Source organism: Acomys minous (genome assembly GCF_964271855.1).
Source record: "Acomys minous genome assembly, chromosome: 9".
Lineage (NCBI taxonomy): Eukaryota > Metazoa > Chordata > Mammalia > Rodentia > Muridae > Acomys > Acomys minous.
Genome location: NC_140490.1, coordinates 29412677 through 29434432, shown reverse-complemented (window position 1 = coordinate 29434432; position 21756 = coordinate 29412677). Strand labels below are relative to the sequence as shown.

Below are 21756 nucleotides of genomic sequence, written 5' to 3'. Positions count from 1 at the left end.
GACATATGGTGTTAATATGTCAGATTTCCATTCCATCTCCCAACATCTAGAGTTGGTTCCAGCTATCTGGAATTGCAAGTCCACCCCAGCAATAGAAAGTTTCTAGCAGCACAGAACTCAGCCCTAATAAAAGTTAAGCTAGGTTGGCAGACCGTGAGCTCAGGGTGTGATACAGCTTGCTGCGTTGGTGGTCATAACTCAAACATAGGTGGCTCAAGCCGGCGTGCCCAAAGGTATCTGCCCAGAGGCACGCACATTCACAGGCCAGTAAATGTAAAGGAGGAATCTGCAATTACTCTGGACACAGAAAGAGGCTTATGGGAGTGCTCAACCAACAAGAGTATTCAGGACAAACATGAACTTAGGTTCTCTGCGGATACTCGAGGTTGTGAAGAAAACCTCACTACACTGAGGAGCTTTTGTTTTCCACAGGAGTGCCTTCATTTCACTACTTTGCATATGAGTTTTTTGCTAAATTGATTTCCCTCATTTTCAACCATGGTGGCTTCCATTTCAGCTCCCAGAAATCACAAGGTAAAGCATGTGGCCTAGGCCTCAGCCAATCATTATATTGTATTCTGTCTTGCCACATCAATTGGCAAGGGATGAGATGATGGGCCAATTAGAGCCAATTAGATATACTACATCCTGAGATCTTGTAGAGGAAGCTTCCATGGGTCAACCCTGTTACCAGGGTCTTGGGCCTTGATTCCCATCAAATTTCTTTCTTTCCTCCTTCCTTCCTTCCTGCTTTCCTTTTTTTTCTTTTTTCCTTCCTTCCTTCCTTCTTGCCTCCCTTTGTTTTTTTTTCCTTTGTTTGTTTCATTGGTTGGGTTGGGTTGGGTTGGGTTTCTTGAGACAGGGTTTCTCTGTACAGCTCTAGCTGTCCTGGAACTCACTCTGTAAACCAGGCTCGGCTAGAACTCAGAGATTTGCCTCTGTCTCCAAAGTGCTGGGATTAAAAGTATGTGCCACCATAAATGGCCATTCATCATTTCAGGAGTTGTAGCCACAGATATCATTTGTGTCAAGTTTTCTATGAAATGCAACCATAAGCATCCTTACTTGCAAATAGCTAAGGTCCATGTAAGAAAAAAAAACCTGTTTACTAATTTTGACTGAAATGCATGAATAGCAACGGCCTGACCTCGTGCTTCCAACAGCCGACTACATTTGAGCTATTTAATGTATGTTTTCTCCTATTTGTGAAACAGAAAATTTTAAAATGTAGATGCTATTCAAAAGATATGGCCCCTTTTCCCCCCAAAATGATTGTACTTTATAACAATTCATTCAAAGCAGAATAGTAAAGCAAAAATTTACATATTCTAGTTTCTAATGCAACGGACTCATCTTTTTCTCCCCTTTAATGTTTGTTTTACAGCTGTGTTATAAAATAGAAGTATGTAATTAAAATGTTCAGACCCATAATTAAATGCTTGGCTACAGTATAATTGTTGAGTCTTTTGATGGTTCCATCACTAATTACGCCCCCTTTGGATTTCCAAATATCACTTTCTCATAAAAATGTGATCATTGTTAGCTTTCAGTCAATACACTTGACTGAAAGGGGAAATATTGTTTATTTCCACATATAATCTGCAGGCAACATTGAGTCATCACATTTAGCAAAGATGCAAAAATAATTGAGCTATCGAAGTACACTTTGGCAATTGCAGAATGGTATGACTCTTTTCCAATGACTGTAATGAAACTTTAAGAAATTATTGCTTATTTGGGACTTTTAAGTATCTCCAATAAGTTATTAGAACTCTGGCTTAGTAGAGTACTTTCTAATATCTGAAAGACAATAAAAGCATTCAGAACAGGGCTGGAGAGATGGCTCAGTGGTTAAGAGCACTGTCTGTTCTTCCAGAGGTCCTGAGTTCACGTCCCAGAAACCACATGGTAGCTCACATCAAGCTAAAATGGGATCTAATGCCCTCTTCTGGCATCCAGGTGTGCATGCAGATAGAGCAGTCATATACATAAAATAAATAAATAAATAAATCTTTTAAAAAAATTCAGAACACCACTATAGATTCTAATATATATGCCCTGAGATTTGTCAACTTGCGTTAATTGAATCTTATTGGTGAAAGGGGCCCTATCACATTCCACTGTCATTCTTTCTAACCTCTACTTACCTTCATCTCTTATCATCTTAGAGCCTGGATGTATTTTCCCCCAAATCTCATTGGCTGTTTCTATGAACACACTAGGCAGGACTCAGAGTTACCCTTTGGGTCACACATTCGTTCCACCATTCAGAAGGGCAAAGACCCAATAAATGCTGAATAAGATGTGCTCTCTCATATTTCTTATTCCAAAGCATTAATATTGTTCTAGCCAAGATTTTATTAAGCAGAATGGAATGAAGACAATATGCTCAGACTTTCGAACTAACTTGATGTAATAACCAAGGCAGGTATGTGCTGATCCCAGCAGCAATGCTACCAGCACCATGTTGCTGGGAAAGATGAGGTCTCATGGGCTGAGGTGGGCGAGGTTTGTGTGTTGAGCACAGTGTGTGATGTAGAGCAGCAGGGTGGAGCTGAGGAAAACCCGTGCAGCATCTAGACAATCTCCAACAACCATGACCATGTGTCGCCCCCAGCCTTATGATCAAATATGTTTAATAATGACAAGATATTGTGTGCTTATAGCATATGGAAAGTAAAATGAAAGATAGATGAAGGTATGATGCGCGTAATGTGGTATATGAATGGTAGATACATGATAACAGGAGAGTTCTCTATGGCAAATTTTAATTACCCTGTGATGAAATCGTGAACATGGTTTAGGGTTTTGCCTACCCTTTGGTTTGCAATTAGTACAGCATCTCCATCCTTACCTGGTCCTAGGAAGGTATCTCTTTTCTCCAACCTTTTGCTTTTAACCAATGCGAGTTTTTATATTTAAAATAGGTTTTGTATGGAATACTACACAGCTACTAAAAACAAGGAATTCCAGAAATTTGTGGACAAATGGATTGATCTAGAAATTATCATAATGAGTGACTTCACCCAGAAGCAAAAAGAGACAAACGGTATATACTCACTTATATCAAAACACTAGTCCAAGGGATACGTACCATGAAAAACTTTACTTACCAAGAAAGTGGGTCAGAGGAGAGGACATCCTATTGAGACTTTAGGCGAGAGTAGCATGGAAGAATGGGGAAATAGTAGGACCCACAGGGTCCTGGAAACCTACAAGAAGAACTTTATGACAGGCAGATCTGGGTCCTGGGGTCCTCCTCAAACTAAGGCACCAGCCAAGGAGAATATAGGCAGTAAACTTCGAACCCCTACCAAGACCTAGCCGACAAACAGGATATTCTCCACTGTTGAGTGGAGAGTGAGATCTGACTCTCACACGAACTCTGGTGCCCCTTTTCTGACCACATCCCCTGAATGGGGAGGCCTGGCGGCACTCAGAGGAAGGATAGCAAGTTACCAAGAAGAGACTCGATATTCTAAGAACATATATAGGGGGAGGAGGTCTCCCTCAATCAGAGACATAGGGGAAGGGAGAAGGGGGGGAAGTGGAAGGGAGGGAAGAATGGGAGGAAACACGGGAAGGGCTAACAATCGAGATGTAATATGAATAAATTAATAAAAAATAGAAAAAAATAAAATAGGTTTCGTGTAGACAACATATAATTGAGCCTTTACTTTTTCTTTTTCTTTTTAATATGGAATGCTTCATGAATTTGCATGTCATCTTTGCACAGGGGTCAGCTAATCTCTGTATCTTTCCAATTTTAGTATATGTGCTGCCAAAGTGAGCACGAGCCTTCAGTTTTCTTAAGTCACCCTGACAATCTCTTTGAATTTTTATGTTACTTGAATTAATATTTAAAACTTTCCTAATTGTTTTCCACATTTGTTCTTTTTCCTTCTTTATCGTTTTGAGTATTTTCTATTACTTTATTTTTCTCCCATAGTGCATCAGTTACAAGATTTTTTTTTAGTCGTTTATTCTGAGTTTCCAATATACATTTCAACTAACCTACATGCAGCTATGAATGATACTGTATCGCTTTATAGGTGGTTCAGGCAGCTGATAACTGAGCATTCCTCATTCTTCCCACGTGCACTATAGGGCAGCATCTTTTATTTCACTGTCCACATGCTATAAGCACACTATACATGTCATTATTAAATGTATCTCCTATGTAAATGAAGAACGGAAAGTGCTTATATTCTCTATTTGTTTCTCTTCTTTTACCTTCTTTATGAAGATCTGGGTTTCTGATGTGTGTCGTTTCTCTTCCTGATCTGATATGTGTCATTTCTCTCTTCCTGACAAGCGTCCATGTATAAAAATTCTTCAGCAGTTTATGAAGAGTAGATGTGTTAGCAGTGAATGTCTGCTTTCATATGTTTTATGACGTCATTTCTACTTTTAAAAAATTAAATAGATATATGTATTTCATCATTAGTATATTTTAAGTATGTATATTTTAAGATATTCAGCTTGATGACTGGATACAAATTTCTTGTTTGTCATGGTTTCTTTTTCCTTAAAACTTGAAATATTTCATTTCGGTTTCTCTTTACTTGCATGTTTCTAGTTTTTTCCTTTTTTCCCCTAACATAATATTTTTATGAATTATTTGGTAAGTTCACACAAGGCATCCTAATGACACTTGCTTTTTCCATTTTTCCCCGGTCCACCCTCTCACCCTTGTGCTCCCCCATCCAAAACCACCAAGTTGCCCATATACTCATTGGAGGCAAGCTAGGCGTCTTAAAGAAAACTGAATCTCCAACCCCTCCCCACTCAAACCATCAACTAAGAAAAGCTACACTGCAGTATCTTTAGCAGAGTTTTTAAAGACTCTCCTCAATGGCTTCCTGTCTGGACTGTTTCTTTGGGGAGGGGCAGGGGTTGTCACAGAAGCCATCTCTCCAGCTCTATAATTTTTATCTTTATTCTTCTTCAGGTATGGTGAGGGGTCTCTTCACCCCATCATTTCTTTATGCTTGGTTTTCTGAGGCTTGACTATGTCTAGAAGTATGTGTATATACATTCATTATATACGTAAACATATATAAATATGAATGTTTATTCCAGATGGTAAAAAAAAATTCATTAAAATCTCCCTTCTCTCATCTGGAGAGGTAAGCTTTACATGGACAAGAGCCTGAGCTTTTCTGTTTTGTGTTTTCAAGATAATCCTCCTTAACCCTCCTAGACACATCAGATGTTCTTTCCTGGTATCCACTGTGACAATCTGGTGGTGTTCCTTGATTTAAAAATCCATGACAGTATGTTCCTGCCCAAAGCTGCTCCCAGGTTTGAATTCACTCAGCCTCTAATAATTCATATGTGTCTCCCTAAAAGGCTCTGGCCTTCCACCCCAGGCAGCCTGAGCTGGGCTGGAATATTCTAGACTTCTTAGTCCCTCCAGGTCTTAGGATAGCAGTTTGCCCAGATGGGCCCAAGAAAAATGTTGAGTTGCTATTGTTGTTGTTGTTGAGACTTTCTTATAATGATGAATAGTCCCACTATTTCTGTGTCTGAGAGTATATACTGCATCACAACATCAGATATCCTTAATATATACCCTAGGCCATGGTGGCAAAGCAAGAAGAAGCCAGATCCTGGAGGTCAGGTGGGCACAAATGCAGGCAAAATCCAGCTTGTCTGCATTAACTTTTGGTCTGAAAACAATATCCTCACCCAAATTCACTTTCAGCATTATAACCATGCCAGGAACAAGTCACATTAACGCCTGCTTTTAGAGTAAGATGAGATATAATCTTTCTATTCTGTGAGATGCTACCTGAGCATTACATAACAAGATAACACATGATATGCTTGTAGACAGTGGACAAATAATTAAAACAGAACTTACTAAACAACCGAACATAGATTAGACAACTCCTATGAGCATTTCACAGACTGCACATTATGAATTTTAAAAAGATATGTAGACAACATCTCTAAGATCCGGCCATCACGTGATCTTTTGCTTTTCTCATGGTGCATGAGATAGAGTCTGCACACTATGAAAATACCCAATACACTTTGGGAACTGCTAGTCATCTAGGAAACAACAGGATTTAGAGCAGAATTTAATGGGTTTGCATTAATTCTACAGCTTCCTGTTCAAGCAAATGTCCTTGTCTATGAATTAAAGACATGACGTTTTCACTATCGATTCATTAGGTTATAGCATAGTAAATAACTGGGTCTACTTTAAAGATAACATGGGTCTACTTAAAGATTCAATCATATAAACACATGCCTATCATGACAGTTATTAATGTCATCATCATTATCTGTCAGGCCTCACAAAGCGTGGCAACGTCTTCACCACATTAGAGCTAGTTTATCTCTGAGCCAATATAAAGGTTCAAACAATTGAAGGTGGTTAGTCAGTCATAGCAGTGAAATAGCACATCTGGTCCACTCTATTGTGTCAAAGGATATGTGTAGGAGTGTGTCTGAACGGAAGTTTCCACAGCCTTTGTCACTACTGAAATGTCATTCCATGTTTGGTAAAATTCACAAAGAGCATTACATGGGCCTTCCAAATGTGTTCCAAGAACCAGTTCTTTTCTGAGAAAAGTATAGGGCCAGGACCAGAAGTATTTAATCTGTATGAGCAAGCAACTGGGAGTCCATCATTTGAAATTAATCACTTGCGTTAATTGGTTAGTAAGACATTTGGATTGCATGTTAGAGTCACAACTAAAACCTATTGGACTGTCACATATTTTCCATACTAAAATGTCAACATGGTGGGTGAGCAATCATGAAAGAAGCCCAAGGAAACAATTGCTCTATGCTCTCTGCTTCCTGTGTGGCTGCAGTTGCTAGGTGCTGGATTTAATACTATAATCTGGAATGTGTTAATTTAGAGCAATATGCATGATTAGGTTGTTTAATTGCATGTTGTAAAGGAAACTGTGACCTTTCTAGTCCCATCCTGGAGGTGGCATTGTGCCTGGGAGGAGGAAGAGACGAATGTATGTGGGGGATCTTGACAAACATAGTGTTCCATTGTAATTTAAAGCCACGTGGACCCTATCCCAGATGTGAGTGGCCATCTACTATGTAAGTAAAATTTTATAAGACTCAGTTGCCTTGAAGAAGAATCCAGACCCTTGCAAATTTCAAAAATACAGTATCAGCATGAATAAGCATCTCATTTTTTAGCCAGTCTGGAAAAGAGATACAGCATTAAAATTTTAAAACATGTTATTCTTGCCTATCAACCCATTAGTCAAAAGCATCCTGGCTTAGTGCCGTAATCATTTCATGTGGCTTCAAAAACTAAGACACTATTATAAATCCTGCAATTTAAAAAAAAATGTTTCACATATTAAAAACTACTTTCATATTCTTTGTGATGACTGATTGTACTGAGAGAGCTATACACGAGAATTTAAGGCAGGCATGTGGCATTTCCACAATTCAACAATTGAAATCGCAGAGCAGAAATGGATAGCGCTCTCCATTGGTACAGTCAGAACATAAGCTGCAGCCTTCTCATTCCAAGTGTCTGCACTCTACAGGGTATTAGGAAGCTTGTGGACAAGTCCGAATGTTTTGGAAATCACATTAATCTTAGGAAGCTGGGTTTGTTTTTCTACAATGTGCATTAAGATCCCTAAAAATGAAATGAAATATCTTTTCTTTAAAAGGATTCTAAGGGTTAGGCTAGGTCTGACTACACAGACCTAGATGACTAGAGAGGAAACAATTACCTAGATAACTTCAACCACTTTCACCAGAAATATCCCACTAATTCAAACAAACATGTGTTTTGGACTTAACTGGGGGTTAGAAGTAACTTGACTGTTTTATGCCTTTATATTTAAATGCAATTATATTTAAACTACCAGGCATTGATAGTCTTATTCCAAAAGACAAATTACCTCCAACACAGCATCCTCTGGGTCCTTGGCTGATGTTTTGTAAATGATGGTGCCCTGGGCAGTATCTTCTGTGATGTAAATCTCAGTAACTGCCCAAAAAAGTACAGTAGATGTGATTCTGTGCATCTCACCAGTATTAAGTCCCCAAACACCTCATTCAACTATGTGTGAATAAAGCATAACAGGAGGTGGATGTAATTAAAGTATATCATGTGCAAGTATGAAAATGCTATAATGAGACTCATCATTATATATAATTAATATATGATAATAAAAACTAAAATCTTAAAGTATTATACTTACTCAGAACAGATAGTTACCTTATATAGTGACTCCAGTTAAGTCAGTAGTAACAATAATGATGATGAGAAACAACATTGAATTGTCTATATCAGTCATGCATATAAGAAGAAGATTTATAATTTTGAATAACAATAATATTAGATAAGTTTAATACTTATCAGTAGCTAAGCACTGAACATCATTGGTGGTTTTAATCATTCTATTTCTACTGATATTTAAAAATTATTAACAAGCCTAAGGCTATTGAACCAACACGTCTTTGTTTCAATTTTTGTTTTCTCCTTATGTTTTCCCTATTTCCATAGTTGATGGGAAGGATGTTAGGAGTTACAACCATGACCTCACACATGCTAAGCACATGGTCTATCGCTGAACCACATGCCCAGATGCTACAAGTTTTAGCATAGTCATAGGAAGTGCAAGCTTGCACACTTAAGAATCTTTGGGGGAATTAACAAAGCTGAGAAGTGTGGGACTCTTGAATCCAGAAGGGAATATTCATACCCATTGCTGCCCCATCTTATAGAGAAAGCAAAGTTTCTGGGTACCAGAGAGGCCTTCAAGGCTTACTTGGACCTATACTTCCAACACATAACCCTGTGGATTACCTACAAGTACTCTGGCACCTTGCTCACAGTTTGAGAAGTCAAAAGAGTATGATTTTCTCATGACTCTATGCAAGGCTTCATCACATGTTTGGGGAAGAGAAAGAAGGGACATAAACAGCTATGGAGCACTGATTGTGTGCACACATTTGGTACTTCCAAACATCATATGCACTGGCCAGGAGACCTGTCTGTTTTCTTAACACAAACCAGAGTTATCTGAAAGGAAGAAACCTCAATTGAGAAAATGCCTCCATAAATCTGGCTGTAGGGCATTTTCATAGTTACTGATTGACAGGGGAGGGCCCAATCTACTGTGGGTGGTGTCAACCCTGGGCTGGTGGTCCTGGGTTCTAGAAGAGAGCAGGCTGAGCAAGCCATGGGGAGCAGCCAATAAGCATCACCCTTCCATGGCCTCTGCATCAGTTCCTGCTTCCAGGTTCCTGCCCTGTTTGAGTTCCTGCCATGGCTTCCTTCGATGATAGACTACAGTGCAGAAGTACAAGCCAAATAAACCCTTTCCTCCCCAACTTGCTTTTTGGTCATGGTGTTGTATCACAGCACTAGTAACCCTAAGACATGTGCCAAGGCAGGATTGATATCTCAGCTAAATCAATGATTTTTTTACTTACTTTTTTTCTTCCTATGACTAAATTCCTGGAAACAAGAAATATAAGGAAAGATGGATTTGTTTGGGCTGATCTATATAATGAAATTAATAAGGCAAGATTTTCTTTAACCTAGCTAGCTCCCAAATTATTGACCTAAAGAGACTATGATTTATTTTATAAGCTTTGAAGCACTAAAGTTGGGCAGATATCAACCCTTTAAGCTATTTTGCTATTTCCCAGCTACATACTTCAAGTTACTTGCTAATAAATTGTCCTGTCTCGACTGGATCTGCTCCATCAGGCCATCTTCTATCTCCATCTTTTTCTTTCTCCTATCTCCCACATCTCCCCCTAGTGGTCATTCATGGAACCATCCCCCTAGTGGTCATTCATGGAACCATTCCCCAGTCCTGGAATCGAAGCTCCACCTACCTCTATGCTGCCTACCTACAGGACCCAGCCTTTATTTTAACCAATCAGAGAGTATTGAGGATCAAAGTTTACTCAACAAAGGCCTAAAAATGTACCCATCTGTGCAGCAACCAGATCCTGAGGTTTAGAATTCAGCATTTGTATACACAGTCCTAGACCAACTCCTAACACTGATGACTTAGGGGGATATAGTCTATCTTGGATGGGAGGGATAGGAGCAGGAGACTACAGAGCAATGGAAGTGTTCCATGAGAACACATTGCTGTCTCACTTCTCCATGGACAGGAAACAGAGCGGCTTTGAAGGACACCTTAAGGCCCACCCTCAAGTGATCTGCTTCCCCTAGCAAGGCTCCACCTCCCAAAGGTTCATGACCTCCCAAACCAGTGCCACCAGCTTGGGACCATTGTTGAACTACATGAGTCTGTGGGGAATAGTTCCCATCTAAGTCAGTGATGAAGAGACTGAGGTTCACGCAAGGCAAGGAACTCAGTTCAGTTTGTCACTATGCCTACATCTGAACCATTTTATGTTGTAGTTGGAACCGGCTGGATATTTCCACAAGGAAGAGTTAAATATTTGACTTCAGAGAATTACAAAGAGGGGCAACCCTGAGAGATGGTGAGAGAGCAAGGAACCTCACTAGGTGTGTCATGAAGCATCAAGTCTAACAACTAGACAAATTTAAGATATTGGTTTTGGTAACTGTGATGAAACAAATACATGGACAGTTTCCAATACTGAGCAAATCACTTTAAGTCTATTTTCTGCACATTGAGATTAAGGGAATAGAAGAACTTACCTCTAGTGCTATGAATGTTAAACAAAACAATCCACTTAAGTCTTTTAGGATGGTACCTGCACATAGTCAGGGTCCCAAACTTATCTGCTACTTAGTGGGGGTGAGGTAGGGTGCAGGGGCATATACATGTCATGTGTATAGTGCTCAGGAGACAACTTTTAGGAGTTAGTTCTCTACTTCGATTGTGGGTTCCAATGGTCAAACTCTGGTCACAAGGCTTGCATTATAAATACATTTACCTGCTGAGCCATCACATCAGCCCAACTGTTGTTAATTATCAATCTCTTTTAGCCTTATAGCCAGAGCACCATGAACACACTTAAGACATAGGAAGCCAGGCACGACGGTGCACACTTGCAATCCCAGTACTTGCAGAAGCAGAGGCAAGTGGCTCTCTGTGAGTTCAAGGCCAGCCTGGTCTACAAAGTGAGTCCTGAACAGTTAAGGCTACACAGAGAAAACAAGTCAAAAGACACAGGAAATAGGACCTACGTCTATATCCATAGGGCTTTGTTTTCCCAAAACAGACCCTTGGTACCTTGATCTTCCTGGGCAAGAGACCCAATAAAAACAGGTGGCTCATTCACATCTTCAATCTGGATAAAAATGGTCTGGGATGTTGTTGCCCCATGGTTGTCTTTGCCATATATTGTCAAGGAATAAAGTGATACAGCCTCAAAGTCCAGCTTGGGTACTCCAGTGATAAATAACTAAAACGTAAAAGAAGAAAAGAAAAGAAAAGAAAAGAAAAGAAAAGAAAAGAAAAAAGAAAAAGCACAATAATGGAGGATTAAACAATTGGCTTCATATATATATAGCAAAAAAAGGATAAAGATATCTATGTAGTGCTAAATAAATCAGAGTGTGATCCTTTTTTACTGTCCTATACTAAAAGTAAGTCTTCATTTGCAGGTATTTTTTTTTCGATGACATTATCTCATAATCTAGCTGCTTTTATTGCTGGAGCTAGTCTATGATTTTTTTATTTGTTTAATTGGTTTGGAATTGATTTTTTTGTTTTGTTTTAGTTAGTTGGTTAGTTAGCTTTTTGAGACATGGACTCATACTAGAGCAAGACGCCCTTAAATTATTTCATAGCAATGCTCCCATCTCACCCCCTCAAGGTCTAGGGTTACAGCTGTGAGCCGCCACACCTGACAATTCGGTTTTGTTTTGAGACAAAGCCAAAGGGGCCTCACCATGTAGTCTAGACTTGATCAAATTCATGATTCTCCATCCTGAGCCCTGGGTACTGGGATTAAAAGCATGCACTTCGGGGCTAGAGAGATGGCACAGAGGTTAAGGGCACTGGCCGCCGTTCCAGAGGTCCTGAGTTCAATTCCCAGCAACCACAGGGTGGCTCACAACCATCTATAATGGGATCTAATGCCTTCTGGTGTGCAGGTGTACATGCAGGCAGAACATTGTATATACAATAAAAAAAAAGCATGCACTTCTACATCTAGTAAGGATATGACTTTAATAATGTGGACACATTTCTTGTGTTTTTAATATTTATATCCTAGCTGAGTATTGGATTATAAATGCATCTATTACAGAACAGATATTAGGTATCAGCTATTTCTTATGGCCTAAGCAGCAACAAGGAAACTTCACATACGTTATCTCACAGAATCGTTTCATCAGCCTGAGTAAAGTAATATGATCACTGTTCATCTCATTTTACAGAAAACAAAGCAGAATTGGAGAAAGTCAGGTAACCTCCCCAGGTTCATATTGCTGGTAACCAAAGGAGCCACAGAGGAAAGCAGGCTCATCCATCTACCTCATGATTATAGAAACAGCAGCAACAAAGATCAGCAAGATTACAGAGACAGCATAATTTTGCTAATTGGCCTTATAGAGGAACCGAATGGAAAGCAAGTACAAGATAGCCCTTTATACCAAATTCCAAGTGGAAGCCAATTTGAAAGGCTGGCAATCCAAGGCTTGGCAAGGATATCCCAGGTCCTATTAGCACCTCTTGTCCTTCCAGAACATGTGCCCATAGCAGCTAGAGCGATCCTTTTCGAGCATTAGCTGATTTTGTCTCGTTTCTGCCACACTCTGCAGTTGTTTCTTTTGTTTGTGATGCTTGCCCTATGACTTTGCAGTTCCTATGGCTTGGACACGTGATTTGCTTCAGCCAATAGCCTATGAGTTGACATGAGTCTAAAACTATACACATGGGCTCAAGCTTATCTTCTTGCTTTTCTTTTGCACTGATGAACTATACTTCTGCTAATCACTGTTCTTAGGGGCTTGAGAGAACCACAGCCTGGAGGCAAGCCAGCCTAGGGCAGCTCAACTGGGATGCTCTGAAGAGGTTAATATACCGAGTCCTCTTTTAGGTCGCAGGGGCCAATGCAGAAAGACCAGGGATATATATCTTTGCAGTATATTTGAGTAATCCTGATCTTAGGGAACCCAAATCTCCTATGCTGAGCAATATGCCTGTTTGAATTGTACCCCAGTGGGAGAACTAGCTTTATTGGGTATCACTTCCCAACATATCTCCCAGACCCCACAAGCTCTGTCCTTCTTGCATGCAGATTCATCACCACACTCACAGTTCAGATCTGGTCACATTAACCCCTCAGTTCCTTCTCCTAATCTTTCTACAGGGTCTTTGCACAGGACCTGGAATGTTCTCTCCTTCATTTATTCAATTCCTGCCCATTCTGCAGAAAAATCTACTTCAGGGAAACCCAAACAGATCATATGTCCTTGTTTGGTCCTCTCACCTATCTGAGAATTTGTACTTCATCGCTCAGGTCATAGGCACACAATTTTATGCCTGTGTATTTACTTAATGAACATGTTCCAGCAAGTAGATGCAGTGAAAATGAGGCGTTACCATGCACCTGACTAGACCCTCAATAAGTACCTGTAAAACAGGTGTGCTTTGTTAGTCTCAAGGAATTTTAGAATATATGACACATCACAGGGACTCAAAGAGTGGAATATTAAATTAATTAAAAACACATAAGAGGGCAGGGCATGTTGGTTCACATCTATAATCCCTACACTTGGAAAGCCAAGAAAGGAAGACCAGGAGTTCAAGGCCAGCCTTAACTATATAATCTCAAAAGGCTAAAAACAACACACACACACACACACACACACACACACACACACACACACACACCTAAACAAAGCAAGCCGGAGAAGATAGTCACATCTAGATCTGTCGAGGCATGCTAGCACCATCTGCCTCCACACTTACATCCCACCGATGTGAGGATCGACGAGACAGCGCAAAAGGATGCACTGTGGGGCTGGCATTCAGAATAACAGGATCTCCAACCAGAGAAGAGTGAGGCGAGAGAGACACAGTGACCGTGGTGACCCGTGTGTGATCAGAGGCATTTTCAAGGAGGGGGACGGCATTCTCCACAACAAAATTTGGAGCAGCTTGAACACCTTAGAGAAAACACAAAAGTACACTTTATAAAGATTTCTGCCAGCCAGGTATGGTGGCACACGCCTGTAACCCCAGCACTCGGGGAGGCAGTGAGTTCGAGGCCAGCCTTCTCTACAAAGTGAGTCCAGGACAGCCAAGGCTACAGAGAAACCCTGTCTCGGGTAAAAAAAAAAAATAGTTTTCTTCATAGTTTCCCAATCTCTTCCATGTGTGAAACCCCAGAGGAAAAGTGAAATATACACTGAATGCATTTTTTTTCTTGGATTTCTGAATAGCATGTTGAGTTGGCTTGGTTGGAGTTTTGAGCATCTGAGATCTTTTGTTACTCACAAGCTCACAGGTTATCTTGTAACAACTATTGTCAACTCTGTTTTGCACTGAAGAAAGTTAAAGGCACAGAAATGCCTTTATGTGACAGAGCCAAGCAACTGCAGGGCTAAAATTTTAACCCCACTTTTGCCAGATTAATATCCCATGATCTTAAATGATTGAAACTATTTTATGAAACAGAGTAAACTCTGGACAAATAAAATGTTAGAAAGTCCAGTTCTCAGACTGCCAAAATTGGGGGACACACCTATCTGCAAAGTGATAGCAGTAGTTCTGAGAGTCCAGGAGGGGACTGATTAAGGGGGCACTATTGAATTTCACATGCTCTTTAACTCAGGCTTGAGTCTTGCCTCTTACTAGCTATAGGAACACTTCAGCAAGTAGCGCATACTTTCTAAGCTCGAAACCAGTGTTGTCGCATCATAGGACAAGTCTTTGTCTGAGCCTCATGGACGTCCAGTCACCATTACTTAAGAAAGACGCTGTATAGACCACTGGTCATTATTCTCAATATAGATTTCCCATTCATAGCCACAGCAGTTGTAAATTTCATCTCACAGCAACTCACATTTTATTAGACACTGTGTGAAAGGGTGGTGACTATAGTTCTCCAAGTGCCCTTGTTTTCTGTGAGTATCATCCACCCTGCAGTGTTGAAGAATTACTTAACACTCAGACTCACAATGCATTCAGAGCAAAGGGCAGCTACACATTGAACTGGCCTGCTTTGCTTTTCCCTTTCCCTCTTTCCTTGTTTTCTTGTTTGTTTGTTTTGTTTTGTTTTCCTTAATTTCAGCTGCCTCTTGTCTTTAGCTAAGGTAGACTCTGGCTAGATGCTCAGAACTTCTTTGGAAAATGAAGAGTAAGTTGGCACCTTGAAAAAAAAACAAACCATCACCCATTCACTCTTAGAATTACCATTTCAGGCCCAGCCAATGAGGACTTCATGCAGCCACACCTCACAGGTAGCACTGCCCATCTGCCCACCTGGCCCACATCATCACCAGAGATCTGTGCACCACATACAGCTAGTACCATGCACCATACAATGCCAGCTCCTACCACCTGAAGACCCCCTTGGAGCCAAGCACCTCAAACAGGTAGCACAGCCCACCATACAGACCCCCATCATGACTACATCCATCCCACAGACCTCCTGACTACACACCCAAGATCCCTGCATCTGCAGTTCCCGACCCTGGGTTGAACAGAACTCATTCCACACAGAGCAGCTAGGCTTAGAGACTCACAGCAGAAATCAAGAGAGAAGCCCAGCAAGGAGTGCGCTGCCCTTTAAATACTGTTCAGGCAGCGAATAGAGGACCCTTGAAAGACCAGGGATAGAACCTGAAATCTCTACACATGCTCCACATAAGAAGACAATGTCTCGGGGCCTGGAGAGATGGCTCAGCGGTTAAGAGCACTGTCTGCTCTTCTAGAGGTCCTGAGTTCAATTCCCAGCAACCACATAGTGGCACACACCCATCTATACTGGGATCTGATGCCTTCTTCTGGCCTGCAGGTGTATATGCAGATAGAACACTCATATACATAAAATAAAATACTTTAAAAAAAAAAAAAAAGAAGAAGACAAGGTCTCAAGACATCAGAAGAACTCCTGAACATTGTACAGGTCTTCCCAGAAAGTGAAAAGATGATTTGAGCAAAAGAAACACACAACTAACACGCTACTTTTTTTTTTTTTTTGAGACAAAGTTTCTCTGTGTAGCCTTGGCTGTCCTGGACTAATTTTGTAGACCAGGAAGGCCTCAAACCCACAGCAATCTGCCTGCGTCTGCCTCCAAAGTGCTGGGATTAAAGGCTTATGCCACCACCACCCAGTTACACACTACTTTAGAAGCATAGGTCCTAGCACAGAAACAAAAATAAATGAAAAGCAATATAGCATGTCACCCTTAAAAGTTACTAATCTCATAGTAATAAATCCTATTGAAAATGACTGGGGGGGGTGGGAATCTTACAAAGAATAATGCTAACTATGAACAATCAATGCAAAGAATATCCTCAAAAAAGAGCTGGATTAAGTAAGGAAGCCACCCCAAGATATGAAAATTACTTCTATAAAGAGAATTAAACAGAGTATGGTGGTGTATGTCTTTAATCCCAGTACTCAGGGAGGCAGAGGCAGGAGGATCACTATGAGTTCGAGGCCAGCTTGGTCTACAGAGTCCAAGACAGCCAAGGCTACACAGAGAAATCCTGCCTTGAAAAACCAAAAAGGAGAGAGAGAGAGAGAGAGAGAGAGAGAGAGAGAGAGAGAGAGAGAGAGAGAGAATGTGCACACACTCCAAGATTCACTCAGGGAAGAGGCATTAAGCAGAGGCCATCAGTATATACAAAGTCCATTTTAGATTTTATTATTTCAATGTGCAGAGACGCAACTGCCATCTGCCTGCCCCTGTACCTTTTTGCTTGATGGTGTCCTCTGGCACTGAAGTGCTGGAGTCTTAATGCACCAGCACTCCAAAGAGGCCTTTCCTTGACTCTTGTAATTTCTGAGTCTGGTTCTAAGGGTTCAGAGCTCTCTGCAGCCAACAGGGTTTCAGCATTCTCTCTCCTGTGGCTCTTCTGCTTTCAAGTACATACTTGAGGACACATTCAGTCCTTCATCTCAAGCTCTTACTTCTGGAAAATTCCAAGCCAGAGGTTTGTCTATAGATTTCCCTCAGGATATTTCAAAGCCCAATTTCTCTATGATAAAAATATGCACTCTTAAAGGTGTATGTATGCTAGCAGTAGGTGGGGGTGGGGGTGGGCAGTGGTGGTTTAGTAGTGTTTGGAGCTTGTAACAGAATGGCCCCTTTGCCCTAGCAAGATTTTCCAGCTCTCAGTCCCCATGGTACACAATATCCTGTTATGGTACAACGAACTTTGAAGTTGTAATTAAACTGAAGATTGTAGGAAGAAGTTGTCTTGGACTGCTTGTGTGAGCCCATTCCTTCTTAAAGATTCTTAAAGTGTAAGAGGGAAGCAAAAGATGGTGAAAAAAAAAAGGTAAACAGTGAGAAAGATAAGTCACTGGTGGCTTTTGTAATAGAGACAAGGGACATGAACAAACCCCAGAAGCCAGAAAAAGGAGAGAGGTGAACCTATTCCGGAGCCTCCAGCAGGAGCACAGCTCAGTCAAATTTTTCATTTTAGCCCCGCGAGACACGTCAGCCATCTAACCACACATGTATGATGTTTTCAGGTACCACGGAGCTGGTGACAAACTAGAGCAGCAACAATAGAAAATAAATGCAGTCATTATTTACATTACATTAAAAACAATTCATGAGTGCAATTTACAGGACTGAGCTCCCCACAGCAGAGATGGCGGTGTGCTAAAACCAAGCTCACGTGTCATCACTGCCTTCCTGACAGTCATCCATCAGCCTCACATTTTATTTTGAACAAAAAATCTGGTGTATCTGCTAACCTCTGAAACCCCAGAACAAAGTCAAGTTCACCTACTAGGCCCGTAGCCCAGGAGGTAGGGCTAGGAAGACAGCTCAGCGAAGACTTGAGTTCTGTTCTCTAGAATCCAAGTAAAGCCACCATTATATAAGCTGTGCTTAATTGATAGCTTGTCTATAATCTTGACATTCCTGAAGAGAGGTGAGAGGCAGAGACAGGAGAATCCCAGAAGCTAGCAGTGAAGCCATCCTGGCTTATGTAGCAGCAAACAGCAAGCGCACCCTGCCCCCCAAAAGGTTGAAGTTGAGATGCAACACCAGAGGTTGTCCTGACTTCCACATGCCTACTATAGGCAAACACTTGTGAGGGCAAAAAAAAAAAAAAAAAAAGGAATAAAAATGTTAAATCCCATAGAGTAGACCTTACTTTATTTGCCTGACCTCATATTTGAGTCCCCTGACTCCGCTCACTCTGTTCCTCTCTAGTCCTCATACAAACCAAGGAAGTCCAAAGTGCATCCTTCCAGGATATTACAACTCGTCCATCCTTTTGTCTTTGATAAGGACTCGCTGCACCTGAGATCTTCTCAGGACAAAGGAGTGTATTCCACACCATGGGCACCTTCTCTTACAATTCCACAGACTGACTGTTTTCTGTCTGACTTTTACCTCTACTACAAAAGCTTCCGGAGTCAGAGAGTGTCGCTTGTTTACTCTCTGCTGCACATGCAGCTTTAAGAGCAGTAGTAGTCTTACCCGTAGCACCTACCCAGTTAATCCTTGTTAACTGAATAACAGAGTAAATAAAGTGACTCTCCCTCGCTAATTATGTAGATTATACGCGACACTGAATGCATTTGAAAGCACGTCAGTTAATTGGGTCAGATTTTTGTGGTTCAATTCTACAGGTTGGGCCATGTAGCTAGTTGCTTATTTTTGCATCTAATAATGCATTGTTGACTGTTGCAGTGATGAGTTAATTGATTTTTACCTTTTTTGTGTTGTTGTTGTTCTGAGACAAGGTTTCTTTGTGAAGCCTTGGCTGTCCTAGACCAGGCTGGCCTCAAACACACAGGGATCCACCTGCCTCTGCCTCCTGGGTGCTGGGATTAAAGGCGTGCACCACCACACCCAGCTGATTTTTAACTTTTTAAAAGTATATTTTGTGACAAAAAAAACAAAAAAACAAAAAAACAAGAAGTTGGTTTCACTGTAAAACCAGTGTGAAAAGCAGCTCCATTCCTTGTCAGACATCAGGGATTGGTGGGAACTGTAATAAACTGAAAGTAACAGGAGTGGCTACTGCTCAACTCAGTAGGGATGCAGGTCCTGTTTTTAGGTGAATTTAGAAACTGATTTCTAAAATATGAAGATATGGAAAATATTATATAAAGTATATGTGTATACATACACACACACACACACACACACACACACATATATATATATATATATATATGTATGTATATATATATATGCCACAAGAGTACTGGGTCAATCACAGTATTCCACACATTTTAAAAATGTCCTGCCTGGGAAGAGAATAATGACACAAGGTCACTGTCCTGGCCAAGAGGCTGAGCCTGAGGACTGTGGGTTGGAGGGCAGTGTGAGCTACAGAATGAGACCCTGTCTCATAAATTAAAACAGAGATGCACATTTTTAATCCAGCACTCAGGAATCAGAGGCAGGTGGATTTCAGTGAGTTCAAGGCCACCTTAGCCTACACAGTAAGTTCTAGACTCACCAGGGCCATACAATGAGGCACTGCCGAGAGAAAGAAAAACAAACTTACATAAAAAATTTCTAGGCTGGACATGGTGTCACATGCCTTTAATCCCAGCACTCAGAAGGCAGAGGCAGGTGGATCTCTGTGAGTCCAGGACAGCCAAGGCAACACAGAGAAACACTGTCTCAAAGCAAATTTTTTTTTCTAGGATTAAAACTCTATCCAACATGTAGTTTAATGTTTTCTAATAACCACATCATTGAAAAAAATTTTAATGGTAAAAAACCTTCCTTTAAGATGATTTTATTTGCCAGGCATGGTGGCACACGCCTTTAATCCCAGCACTCTAAAGGCAGAGGCAGGAGGATCACTGTGAGTTTGAGGCCAGCCTGGTCTACAAAGGGAGTCCAGGACAGGCAGGACTACAAGAGAAACCCTGTCTCAAAAAAAAAAAAAAAAGGGAAAACAAGGCAAAAAGATGATTTTACTTGATCCAAAATACTTAAAATACCATTTCAATATGAATTTTTTTTATTTTATTAATTTATTCTTGTTACATCTCAATGTCCCATCCCTTGTATCCTCCCATTCTTCCCTCCCTCCCATTTTCCCCTTATTCCCCTCCCCTATGACTGTTCCTGAGGGGGATTTCCTCCCCCTGTATATGTTCATAGGGTATCAAGTCTCTTCTTGGTAACCTGCTGTCCTTCCTCTGAGTGCCACCAGGTCTCCCCCTCCAGGGGACATGGTCAAAGGTGAGGCACCAGAGTATGTGAGAAAGTAATATCCCACTCTCCACTCTACTGTGGAGAGTGTTCTGTCCATTGTTTAGAATCTTTTAAAGTATTAGTAAGACATGCTACATGTTTTTTCATGTGAAATAGACTTTGTATTACTTTAACCAAAAAGAAAATATATAAAATAAAGTCAAACTTAAATCACCTACATTTTCTTCTCTGTCTTCCCAACTTCTGTATCTTTCTACCTGTAATCTCCAAAATAATCGCTGCTAAGCTTAGTCTATGTGTCTCTGCACTCTCTGTGCCTGCCTACCTAAGAGACAGACAGGCAGATCTGTGAGATATGCTTCAATGCATAACTCTAAAGCACTCACCTTCATTCTATAGGACTCATTTAGCCTGTGTGTCAGAGTGTGTGGCTGTGACACTGCGGCACAGACACAGTACCAGCTACTCTGATCATCTGCTGACAACACTTCCTCTAGTTCTTGACATGACAAATTGCCTGCTTATGTTTTTTCTGATATGCAGTTCTGTAGGTAAGCCATCCACAAGGGGAATTTCGCCTCTGAGGGTCCAGATTTCAGATAGTAGTAAAATGGAGAACTGTCTCCCAGAGAAATTGCCCTGGTTCCCATTCATAAACTGCATCTGTGAAAATATTTTGGCAAGTAGATTATCCAATGAGGTACAAGTATGGAGCACTTGAGTTCAAAAGACCCACCCCCCCCAAGAAAGTGCTTGGGCAAGTGAAAAGGAGCCAAGTGGAAGGCAATCCAACTGTTGTTGGCATATGCCTTTAATCCCAACACTCGAGAGGCAGAGGCAGGTGGATCTCTGTGAGTTCAAGGACAGTCTGGTCTACAAAGGGAGTCTAGGACAGCCAAGGCTACACAGAGAAACCCTGTCTCAAAAAATATTTAAAACAAAACAAAAGAGCCCAAAGTTGGACACACTAACCTGAGGGAGCAAGCACTACGAAGAGGAAATGGAAAGGGTGCATGATTGGCTCGTGGGTTCTGGCCGCTTCAGAGACACTATGTTCCAATCGTTGTGTTGGCGGACTTCTTTGGAGATGTTCACGTTCTTGGTGTGGAGTCACCTTATTGAGGCCACTGTCGCTAGGCACCAGTACACACTTCCTAATCTGTAAGGGGACACCTTTGTTCTGTAAGGCTAAGGTTCCAGCAAAGGGATTTACTTAAGCTAGGTGGAGAAACCTCTGATTCAGGGTGTTAGAAGGGGGTGGGGTGGAGGTGGGGTGTTTGGGGTGGGGGGGCTGGAGGGTAGAGGTAGGTGCTTGGAGTGGGGATGGGGCGGTATGGCTAGCATTAGTGGAAACTTTTCAAGAAATGACCTCACTAGGCTCATTAAGATTCAAAAGGATTTGTTTACTGGTGACCCCGCCCCTCCTTGTCCTCTCCTGCTTGATGAGTTCATTACACACACACACACACACACACACACAC

General features: G+C 41.1%; 1 protein-coding gene across 3 annotated transcripts in view; it reads right to left on the bottom strand.

Moving 5' to 3' along the window:
- Positions 1–21364, bottom strand: part of LOC311606101 (cadherin-related family member 3-like) — a gene marked incomplete at its 3' end in the record, with an annotated part of 75813 nt that extends 54449 nt beyond the window's left edge. For all 3 annotated transcript variants that reach the window (XM_084797143.1, XM_084797144.1, XM_084797145.1), the window contains exons 1-4: positions 21248–21364; positions 13875–14071; positions 11187–11358; positions 7896–7984 (exon numbers count right to left, since the gene is read on the bottom strand). In XM_084797143.1, coding sequence (XP_084653269.1) covers positions 7896–7984; positions 11187–11358; positions 13875–14071; positions 21248–21290 — 501 coding nt within the window. In that variant the 5' untranslated portion in view covers positions 21291–21364. The remainder of the gene's footprint in view (positions 1–7895; positions 7985–11186; positions 11359–13874; positions 14072–21247) is intronic.
- Between the last annotated feature and the right edge of the window lie 392 nt (positions 21365–21756).